Source organism: Phragmites australis, chromosome 12, assembly GCF_958298935.1.
Source record: "Phragmites australis chromosome 12, lpPhrAust1.1, whole genome shotgun sequence".
NCBI classification, from domain to species: Eukaryota; Viridiplantae; Streptophyta; class Magnoliopsida; order Poales; family Poaceae; genus Phragmites; species Phragmites australis.
The window spans coordinates 27,111,327-27,122,246 of record NC_084932.1 but is presented as its reverse complement, the minus strand read 5'-3'; the positions used below and the strand labels follow the sequence as shown (position 1 = coordinate 27,122,246).

The window sequence follows — 10,920 nt, the reverse complement described above, 5'->3', positions numbered from 1 at the left end:
CAGTTTCGTCCATGTCGCCGGCGTAGCCATGGGCATGGACGGATCCACCATGATGCATGGGTATTCAATTGAATACACAACTTTTTTGCAAAAAAATTAAGTATATAGCACATATACTACGTATATATATCTTTGTTGCTTCAATTCATCAGACCACTCAGCAAATTGTAAACTAATTGTTTTAGTAAACTAATAAAAGTAATTTCACTAATTTTTGGGTGTTATGGATTAGTTATGAATTAATCTATCTGCAACATATTTACTCAATCCTGCACGTTACAATAACTATTTCAAGATTTCATGTATTTTTACAAGATAGAGGATCATGTAAGAAGACTAAAAAATTTTGTTTCATAATTTTTGGATTAGTAAATAATTAACTATGCATTTAACTCGAATTAATAAATGAGTTGCACGTTTTTCTTTTTTTTCAAACTTACTCTCCATGTAATATGATGTAAAGGATATTATTTTTGAAAACAAATTTCACAAAAGGTCTTATAATTGTCTCTAGTTTTTTTTAGAATTTTTTGTGATTTTTTTAAATTTTTAAAATTTTTGGACGTGTTTTTGCAACAAAATCAAACCTTTGGGGGTTTTTTTTTTTTTTGCAACAAAACAATTTTTGGAGGGGAAAGTTAAAATCCAAGTGACTTTAGGGGGGTTTGCATTTTTTTCCTAACTGAAAAGAGCCCACATAGCAACAAATATCAGGTATTTATGATCTTTATGTTGTGACTGCCCAGTTCGGCAATTAGCAGTTGAGCGTAATTTTTTTGTACAAGTTAAGGATAGTGACATCATTAAACGCTTCCAAGCCATAAAGGAACACAAAGTTAAATTGTAATTTTGTTTAAATGCTTTGTAATTTCTTTTAATTAGTTAAAATTTCTCTACTATGAATAATTTATACTTTAAAATTTACGTTACTATGGACTTCTCGTATTTTGGATTAAATATTTTTTTTAATACTGAATACCCAATCGCTAAATTCTGAGTCCACCACTGGCCATGGGCCGCCGGTCCTCCTTGTGCTTGGCGGCGGTTGCGTGCTCCTGCTGCCTTGCGCTGCTGCTTGTGCTCCCGGCGGTTCCGGTGCAGGAGCGAGTTGGTCTTGGTACGAGCAAGCTTTCAGTTTTTAATCGTTCCTTCTCTTTTGGAAATCTTTTCGGCTTTCTCTCCCTTTGACATTATACTCTTATGCATGTAATGTACCACTGGCTAATTTTTCTCTCTTTTTTTCTACCTTTTCTTTGGCATGCATGCTTTGATGCATGCAATGTGCCGGTGATGTTCTTGTGATCGAGCTCAGCTCCGTTTTGATCTTCTTGGCGCTTATTTTTCAGGTCTGGCTGGTGGATCAGGTGGCAGGGATTATCTGCTCCCTGAACCACGGTTTCGTGTCACAGAGGTATAATTACATATACTAGCACGTCTAGATGTAAGATCTTACGTTTATAATCTACTATAAAGTAGTTTAAGTTTTTATTTTTAAACTAAAATAAAAATAAAAAATAAATTAGCTACACAAATTTTTAAAGTTAAAAATACCCAGTTTTAAGAATTAACTCTGCCAAACATACCTTTATTTTACACATGGCGTTTTATTCTCGTTTTGATTTGCTAAATACTCCAGCTTAACGTTGTGGTGGTTCAACGAACTGGCATGCAGCCGGAGGAGCAGCAGCGCGGCATGACGATGAAGGCGACGAGGTCGTCGTGGTCGTCGACGCCTGCGGCGGGGTGGGTGAGGACGGAGCTGCGGTCGGTGCCGGGCGGGCCGGACCCGATGCACCACCACCGCAGCCCGAGGCGGCCGGAGCAGGAGCGCGCCACCCCGTGACCCGGCCGTCCTTTGCCGGGCGGCCGCAAAGGATCTTGCTTTTACGACGTTCGGTCGCCTGCGTCTGCATGCCCGCCTCATGCGCTTGGCTGGCAACGTTAGGCTCGGTGCGGGGGGAGACTGTGTGGCCCTGTCTGTGTGCGTGTCTAGCGAGTATGTGGGCACTTTGGTATGTACAAAATGTCCGGTGTATCGTGGACGATATTATTGTTAAGATTTTATGCGACGCGGAACCATGAGGATTCATTCGCTGCATTTCCTAGGACAAAAAAGATCACGACTTAAATTCTTCAGTAATCCCCACATCAAGGTGAGACTTTTTCTACTATTTCCTATCATTCTTGAGCTCCAACCAGTCTCCATTTTGTTTAGATCTGAGCTCCACTCTAGCCATAGACTTCATCCTGGGGTTCTCAGAGTTTGACCCGTGCATGTCGCCTAAGCCACCCAAGAAACACTTCCCTAGTCTTGTAGAGTGTTTTAGTACTTTCATTATCGAAGGAATCACTGGAGCCTTCGCTAGTGACCTCACTGAGATGTCATCGGCTAGGCCCAACGGTCTGACCACCGCTAGGGTCGGTCTGACTATCAGGATGTGACTTGGCTGGTCAAACTTTTAGTCAAACTCCATAATTAGGAGTCTGACCGCCACTAGGGTCGGTCTGATCGCCATGAGTTCGGTCTGACTACCAGATCTACTCAATACCGATTTTTCTCTATTCGACCCCCACGGTCTGATCGCCGATTGGACTGGTCTGATTGCTAGCTAGTTAGTAATCTGTGACCTTAGGTTGTCTCCTGCGAGCTTCAACCCTCTTTTAACCTAATCACTTATGCGTTCTTTGGAAAATGTTTTCGTAACATGGCGCATTGCATCTCGTTCATGATTATGCATCATAAGTATACATCTTCGTCATTCATCTATTCATTCGATGCGTTCTTCCATTTTTTTTGAGAGTGACACATCGACGGTTCAAGCGGTCGAGGCCGACACTGAATTGGATTTGTACGTGAGCGAAGCGCCGTAGCAACAAGGCAAGAATCTAAGCATATTTCATTTTTTATTTTGGATCTTGTGGTGTCTAATTTGATAAGTTATCGCTTTATGTATGTTGTGCATGTTAGCGAGTCAATATCGGAATTTATGGGTAGAACCTATGTTGATGTATTGTTCCTACCTTGAGTTATTGATGATCCCCATCCTTGTAACCTGGGTATAACAATGTTGATGTCTAACTTAAAAGTTATCCGACATACTTAGCAATGCGTAGGTCATCAGTAGAAGTTGAGTGGTGGTTTGACCATCGTTCGCGAAGTATAGGGCTTACTTATTGTTTCACAATGAAAATGATGTTGGGATGAATGAGTTATGAGAATGAGATGAGATATGAGCGGTGCTAGAATGCTATAGACCGCTTGCATCAATTAAGCACCGATCGTTGTTTGCCGTTGGCTTTAGCACTTTTCGTACTTTCACATATTCAATAAATGTACGAATGAGCCGATTATTATATGCCGTGCTAACACTTGACGTATAGCCCTATGACGCGTAAGAGAAAAAGAATGAGGAGAAGTAAGGTGGTGGGGAGCCGGAGGTGTTCGAGACACTCGTGATAACCCTGGTGCTATAGGGGCATACATAAGTGGGTAGTTCCGGGTTTGAGAAATATTATCTCAGGGGGCCAAGATGATGGACCCAAGTCGTGTGGGTAAAGATGTACCCTTGCAGGGTGTAAGATCAATTCGAATTACCACGCTCTCGGTTATGATCATGTTTATGTCCATCCGCATCAATCATAGAGTTCCAATGTTGGGTTGTATGGAATGTTGAGAAGTGGCTAGTGTTGGTTATGTTGAGCAAAGTATGATCATGTGACATATATGTTTATGGTTATGATCTCATGGTAGCAGGGTACGAGTTGTTAATTTGTAGATGCTCACACTCTTGAGTCGATAAAATGTTTTTGCGTATAAATTTATTTAACTTTGAGACCGATTCCTTGCTACGTATCTCCAAATACATGATCATTAGAGTTGGGTTATTATATGTACCCAATATGGATTAAGTATTACGAGTACTTTCGTACTCACCTTACTTTTATTGAGTTTTACATGTGAGGAAGAAGTAGTGTACGGTTATTTCATGTCCGCCCATGTTGATGATGGGAAGAGTAGTATGGGCTACTCGTGATGTTTTAGTGGTGCCTCATGGCAAATGGTGTCACATCTCTTTTGTTGTTTATAAACTTTATTTCCACTGCATAGAAACTCTAATCGGCTAGGAGATGAGACTATTGTATTTTGTCTCTCCCAGCGTTCGTCGTTCTATAAATTGTTGAACTTGTATTAAATTAAAGACTTGTAACATATTTATATTACTCACTCTTTATTATGTATTAATGTAATTAAGCTTGTTGTAAAGACGTGTGTTCTGATCTTGGTTATAAAACACATACCAGGACTACCAAAATTGGATTCTGATTAATCATTGTTGGTCACGATTATTATGGTGAGATGTGAGTTAGCACGTGGCATGTCGATCGACGGGCGTGTGCCAACTCTCATCTTATCAAATGATCGTCCTAATGATTAATTTGAATACAATTTGGGTAGTTCCCTATACCACAAAATCAATTCCAATTAGTTGACAAGCCAGTGTTGGTGATTCAAGAGGAACTAACTAACCAGCATGCCACGCCCGGCGGGGAGCACCAATCCTTGCGTCACCACGCGTGTCGCATCCTAGTAGCGGCTGGCGAGGAGCAAACCTGATAAGCAGCAATTTGAGGCAAGAAGGGATATAATTTTTGGGTGAGATTTGGACAAAAAAGATAGACCTAGGGTTCTAATAGACAAAGACAGTAGTTTTTGTTTTTTTAAACCCTAATACAACAGACACATGCACACACTCACACCATCATACGTACGCACACACGCACAAAGTGTCTATTGAAGATCGGAGATACGGAGCTATCAACGAGTACGTCGACTATCATTGAAAGAAAATTCTGCTTTAGTGAGATACATAAAAAACAAATATAGGGTTTGCTCCCTGATGAGTAGAAGCTACAACTATCTCTATTAACCACTCAAGTCAAAACTTGCTTCTCAAGTAGGTTTTGTTCTTGGCATATGCCTTCCATTGCTTACCGATTGGGTTTACAACACACCCAAGTTCAGTGCAGCTGGAAGTAAAGTATATTGGCCGTCAGATACTGGAGAAGCAGTACAAGTTGATCTGGAGCGTTGGATCATTATAATAGCGTGTCGGATTCTTCAGACTTCTCTTTGACTTCTACTCTGACGAAACTGAACCATATTGTTCTCGACACCTGTATAAGTTCTATCATATAGGAACTCGACAAGAATTGAGTTATTTTTATGGTAAGTTAACATGGTTCATTATAAAACCTTAGGTTTGATTCACCGAATCCATCAAATTGTATTTGCACCGGTTTTTAGATGGTTTGGTAGTTCGAAAGTATAGATGCACTCTTATAGAGTCCAGGTGTAAGACCTCTCCTTTTAGCTGTCTTACGTAGTTACGAACAAAGGCCATAGTTTTCGTTCGTTCAATTCTTGATGAAGTCCCCAAAGAAAGCGAAAGTTTGGGTGCCTTTTCCTCTATTCTTCTCCAAAATATGTAATAATACTTTGATAATGACTGTTAAAACAAAACAGGGCATTTGGTCTAGTGGTATGATTCTCGCTTTGGGTGCGAGAGGTCCCGAGTTCGATTCTCGGAATGCCCCTTTTTTATTATATAACCTGTATTTTTTTCTTGTTTTGAAACCATATTCATCTTCCTATTAGTTATCAATCACAAATTGCATAACTGAACTCTAATTTCCTGCAACTGATGCACAAATCGCACTGCAAACTCCTCACAGTTCACAAACACAAGGCAAACTGAAAACAGAGCCAGATCATATTCCCGAGGAACGAGAAAAAAACATATTGGTTTTCTTCTTCGCCGCCGTGTTCACACAGATAGTTTTTCGCACATCCTGATGCTCTTCCACCGCGATTGGCACCCGTGGTTTTCTCTTGAAAGTGTTTTTCACGTAAAAATCATATCTCGTTCGTATTCGATCTTTTCCTGCATAATTTCAAACAACTCCAACTCTATAAAGATTTACAGAATCACATGTTGGCAGAATTCAGAATTCCGGACTACATGATAGTCAGAGGCGAAATGGAAGCACGAACATGTAGGAAGGATCGTGGAATGGCAGAAGACTACAAGTGTGTGGCCGTGCCTGCCATCGGAGCTCACGAGATGACGAACACTCTGAGCTCCCCCCTGTCCCCGCGGGTGATGCGGGTGTCGTCGTCGAGGTAGGTCACCTCGAACTCGCCGCTCCCGGTGTTGGACGGCGGCCGGAGGCTGTCGGGGATGCGGGGCACCTCCAGCGGCGGCAGCTGGGACAGGCTCCCCTTGGTCCTCACCGTCGTCTTCTCGAACGTGATCTTAATCCCCGAGGCCCCTGCGTCATCGTCCATGCAGGGCAATGGGCGTCAGAGTTCACAGTTCGCATGGCAGAAATTGGTGGGAGGAAGGATGGAACAGAGCAGAGCTGGGAATAGTGGATCACTCACCGATGAGCTCGAATTTGTGCGCCAGCGTCGCCGTCGCCTCGACCGGCGGCAGTGGCCATGGCGCGCCGAGCTCGAGCTCCACGATGTTGTCGAAGTCCCTGCTGACCACGTCGATCCTCTGGAACACCTGATGAACACACGCAATTACAGAAATTACAATCGCGTCGCGTCGCATTTCAGCTCAAGATTTGCGTGGATGCGGTCCGAGGTTGCCCCAACTGACCAGGCCGAGAGTGATGGGGAGGAGGCGGCCGGTGGGCGGGCCGGGGCGGCTGCCGCCGAGCGTCCGCGACGAGAACGCGCTGCTATAGACCAGCCTCCACCGCCCCTGCAGCTTGTCGAGATCCCTGCTCAGGTCCACAGGCCCACCCGCCGCCGCCTCGAGCTCCCTCGCCGCCGCGTCCGCCCGGTCCAGGTCCTCCTGGCTCGCCGACAGGCCCCGGTTGAGCCCGGACACCGCGCTCTGCGTCCAAACCACGCAAAGAAGCAAAGAACCTATCGATCCATCGACCAAGAAATGTCGGGACGACAGGGGCTAATTTCTTGGTGAATCACTGACCAACAGCTTGATCTTGAGCGAAGCCACGGCGTCGGCGTCGGTGCCGGCTCCCGCCACGGGCGGCGGCGGCGCCGCCGTGGCGCAGACGGACAGCTGCTGCCTCTTCCTCCCCTGCTGCTGCCTACAGCTCCTCCCGCTGCTGCCAGCTGCCCACCATAGCTTCTCGCTCCTGACGCCCGCAGGACGAACCACAAGCGGAGGACTCGTCGTGGCGCCGGCATAGCAAGACGACGAGCACGGCGCAGCCATGGCCATATCAATGGGGCACCTACCTAGCTCACCGTGCAGAGCAAAGCAAAGCAAAGCAAAGCAAACGCAAGCGAAACCAGCAAAGCAATGGCCTCGGAATTTAACCTTCGATCAGAGCGGCGCAGCTTGCAAGAAGTGCCTAGAAGTTTTCCATGGCTTTCCTGAAGGAGAAGAGACGAGAAAAAACAGTGGAGATACTCCGCGCGGTGGAAATTTTTTGTGGTGGGCGGCGAGTCGGGTCATCTGCAGACGAGGGGGTGGCAATGAGTTGATAGAGTACTGGCGAAATCTATATCTATACTATATATTAACCGGTCAAGACACTAAAGCCATTGTAGCATCTGAATTACTGTTTATGTGGGTCATACGTATGTGCATATGTATATATACATATATGTATATGTATGTACATATCCATATATTTACATGTCTAATATAATTTTTTGAAAAATTCTAGAAAATAGCGAAAGGTATAATAGTTATATTGATATAAATCGGTTGAAATAATCCAAATGCACAGAAAAATATGTAAAACTCAAAAAAAATGAAACTAATTTTGTTAGGTTCGTATTACTGTCGTCTACATATTAAAATTATATGCATATATAAAAATAATATTGTTTTCCCCATAACTAAATGAATGTGTTATAAAGTCATAAATTGAGATGCCCAAAATTGATGAACATAAATTTTTTAATCTTCTTTTGTCATGTTCTGTGAAAAAAAAACGGACGCGGAGTAGGCGCGCCAATCCACCTAGTAGACTTTGTACGGGCGAAATTGTTTTACCCGATGTACACTCGTAAATGCTAACGGACAAAATTTCATATCTATACCCATACCCATTGGTTCCTAGCAGCAAGCAAAACAAATACTAACCATATCAATACATGAGAGGGATCTAAATCAGTCGCACTCGCAAATGCTAACGGGCAAAATTTTATATCTATGCCCATACCCATTGGGTTTCCTAGCAGCAAGTAAAACAAATATTAACCACATCAATACATGAGAGGTATCTAAATTAGTCGACTAATTGAGTGAAAAAATAAATGGACCATACCTTCATGGATCTGTTGTTGCCATAGTTGAGGCATGGGGGAAGATGCAGTGCTGAACTTGAGGAGGATGGTGGTGGCCATGGTGTTGTAGGAGAGGCACAGATCTAGCCATGGGCGGTGGATCCTAAGCCATGGCAGCAAGGCGAGTCGTGGATCTAGCCATGGCCATGCCCTCCATCATGAGTTCATGACAACGATAGTGGCCACAACCTCCTCGGTGGCAGAGATGGTAGCAGCGGCCATGGCCTCCTTGATGGTGGAGACGGTGGCTTCAACCTCCATGGTGAAGGCAACGGTAGCCACAACCTCCTCAGCAGTGAAGACAGCTGATCTAGCCATGGCAGTGCCTTGGACAGCACATTTAAGACCTTATTTGTAGTTGTACCATGGGAGGAGAGAATGATAGGCAATGTGGCTACATTGTCCAACTCGGTGGGGGGAAGAGGAGGGGTCCCCATGGGCTGGATTGAAGGAAAGCAAAGCTAAGGTTAGATTCATGGGCCGGCTTGATGAGTTTTGGGCCAACAGTGTTAATAGGTATACCAGTGGATACCTATGGATATATTATAAAACTCATGTCTGACCTTTTACTTCGTGAGTATCTGACCCGCTGTGCCTGTGAGTAAAAAGCTCGCACCCATCGGGCGTACTACTCGTTGGTATAATTGTCATCTCTACGTGGGACATGACGCGTATGGGACGGGCATGTGTTTACGTCTCCATACCGCGCTGGCGCATTCTCTGCCTTCTTGGCCGTTTCGCTTGCACACTACACTTTAACGGGCAATAGAGGAGGTAGGTCGGATACTGGGTCGTGACAAGGCTGGGTTGGATGAGTAAGTAGCGACCAATACATCCCAGACTGATTGAGTAGAGATAAAGGTGAAAACGCTAATGGAAATTCCCATTCGGCTGGACATCATTTTTGTCTAAACAGGAAAATGATAATCTGTATCCTTTTCCAGCATTTTTTTTATATTTTCTGGTCTTATAGTTTTCGATTCCAATTCTGAGAAAAAAAATGATATTGGAAACGGTTTGGAAAATTTCCGATCGTTTCCGACCATTTTCACTTTTCTAACGCTTCCACCGTTTTCACCTGTTTATCCTACCAGCCACCCAGCACACATACATTTGAACTTCTTCACATAGTTTAATACTTTAATCAGTGTCATCCTTATAGTTAAGTTGTGCATAGGATGTCAATTGCTTCACATCAATGATTTATTATAAATCTTTCTTTCATTATTTATATGATTCATATATCTCAAGGCTAGTGGTGAAAAATAATACTAATATGATCTATTGGTTGGTGTTTGTTGTGCCTAAACTTTGGTTTCTACACTGCTCATGGATTGATCATTGGTAGAAAATAACCGTAGGAAATGCAAATATGCACTTGCTTTTATCTAACTACTATCAACGGTTCAGCACCGCTCCTTTGCACTTTGAAGTTATTTTCAAAATACTATGTCTTATTGTGTCTTATCATTTGTCTTATCATATAAGATGTGTCATATATTTATGTAGACCATAGTAATATCATGTATGACTTTATTAACTTGTCATATCTCTATCTCTACTCCTTTAAACCACGACTTTCGTCATACGTCGTATGCGTCGCTGGCCTACATCCCGCGCCCCCTAAGTCACACGCGCTCGGGCCAAAATTTTGGAAACTGGGCCATCAGTCAGGCCACAGCCACCCGCCGGCCCTTCCATGGATGTGCCGCAGCCACCTTGTTATTCCTGACATGTGTGGTCCCTCTTTCTCGTCCGCCCGCCCGCGTCTCACGTCATCCGCTCCCCGTGAGAAACGCCCCTCCATTCCACTCGCTCGCTCGCGTCGCCTCCTCTGCATCCGATCGCCCCTCGCCTCCGCGCCCCCTCGGCGCCCTGATCGACGCCAGAGCATCGCCTAGCCGCTCCGATCCCGGTACGTCCTCCCCCCGAATCTCACCGCTCCCGCCAGATCCGGCCGTGCCGGCGGGATCCGATCGGAAAACACGCGGATCACATGCGCGTAAAAAGTTCTGATCTTTCCTCGGTTCCGCCGCCGCCCGATTCCGCAGGTGTTCGACACGATGCAGTAGCCGATGGAGAACGAGAGGCCAGCAGACCCCGGCCGGCCCGTCACCCCCTTCGAGCCCGGTGCCGCCGTCCCACGGCCTCCGGGGGCGTCCTCGCCGTTCACCGCCGGTGGACCGTTCTTGCAACCCGGCCTTCGCTGATGATCGCTGGTCTGCTTTTCTCATCCACTCACCGTCGTTATTTCCCTTTCCCTTTTTTGGCCGAACTCTGACACAATCAATCTGTTGGGAACTCTATTCAGTCGCCTAAAATAAGTGGCGGATTGGGTACCAGACGTAGCAGCAATGGATCACTTGAGCATGTGAATCGGCTGGGATGGGATGCCAAGGCACGATCTCGTGAAGCGTCGCATTTTTTTAGCTTCTCTCGCCTGTTGACCCTCAACTGTTCGATAAAATGCCTGCCTCAGACGCCTTGTTTCATCACCGTTTTAATGCTTGTGTCAATTGTGTATGCGTCTGGTTGAGAGGTTAGAGTTACTTCTGTGCATAAATTTCTGCTCGTGTATATTCCTCTCT

General features: G+C 44.8%; 2 protein-coding genes and 1 non-coding gene across 4 annotated transcripts; 2 read left to right on the top strand and 1 right to left on the bottom strand.

Moving 5' to 3' along the window:
• Positions 1-1,011: 1,011 nt before the first annotated feature.
• On the top strand, positions 1,012-1,843 carry LOC133886466 (protein FLORAL ORGAN NUMBER2-like). Its single transcript, XM_062326161.1, has 3 exons — positions 1,012-1,117; positions 1,347-1,411; positions 1,637-1,843. Exons 1-3 carry the CDS (start codon positions 1,012-1,014, stop codon positions 1,841-1,843), a joined length of 378 nt encoding a protein of 125 aa, XP_062182145.1.
• A 3,680-nt stretch (positions 1,844-5,523) lies between these two features.
• TRNAP-UGG (transfer RNA proline (anticodon UGG)) lies at positions 5,524-5,595 on the top strand. Its single transcript has one exon. It is a non-coding gene; the product is annotated as a tRNA-Pro (tRNA).
• Positions 5,596-5,753: 158 nt separating this feature from the next.
• On the bottom strand, positions 5,754-8,934 carry LOC133887112 (plastid-lipid-associated protein 6, chloroplastic-like). Of its 2 annotated transcripts, none has more exons than XR_009903523.1 (5): positions 7,002-7,622; positions 6,666-6,905; positions 6,443-6,569; positions 6,053-6,330; positions 5,754-5,942 (listed from the first exon to the last, which is right to left on the bottom strand). XR_009903523.1 is itself a non-coding variant. In XM_062327032.1 (5 exons), exons 2-5 carry the CDS (start codon positions 7,254-7,256, stop codon positions 6,116-6,118), a joined length of 837 nt encoding a protein of 278 aa, XP_062183016.1. In that variant the 5' UTR covers positions 7,257-7,493; positions 8,314-8,934; the 3' UTR covers positions 5,948-6,115. The 2 variants fall into 2 exon arrangements, 1 of the variants encoding a protein (XP_062183016.1); XM_062327032.1 differs by lacking the exon at positions 5,754-5,942 and adding an exon at positions 8,314-8,934 and having other exon boundaries at positions 5,948-6,330; positions 7,002-7,493.
• Between the last annotated feature and the right edge of the window lie 1,986 nt (positions 8,935-10,920).

What these genes read in the sequence shown, in the direction of transcription:
- LOC133886466 (XM_062326161.1), top strand. Translation starts at nt 1,012, where the DNA reads ATGGGCCGCCGGTCCTCCTTGTGCTTGGCGGCGGTTGCGTGCTCCTGC. An exon ending in GCAGGAGCGAGTTGGTCTTG is followed by an intron (nt 1,118 to 1,346) that starts GTACGAGCAAGC and finishes CTTATTTTTCAG; the next exon opens with GTCTGGCTGGTGGATCAGGT. An exon ending in CACGGTTTCGTGTCACAGAG is followed by an intron (nt 1,412 to 1,636) that starts GTATAATTACAT and finishes TAAATACTCCAG; the next exon opens with CTTAACGTTGTGGTGGTTCA.
- LOC133887112 (XM_062327032.1), bottom strand. Translation starts at nt 7,256, where the DNA reads ATGGCCATGGCTGCGCCGTGCTCGTCGTCTTGCTATGCCGGCGCCACG. An exon ending in CGCTCAAGATCAAGCTGTTG is followed by an intron (nt 6,906 to 7,001) that starts GTCAGTGATTCA and finishes GTTTGGACGCAG; the next exon opens with AGCGCGGTGTCCGGGCTCAA. An exon ending in GCACAAATTCGAGCTCATCG is followed by an intron (nt 6,331 to 6,442) that starts GTGAGTGATCCA and finishes ACGATGACGCAG; the next exon opens with GGGCCTCGGGGATTAAGATC.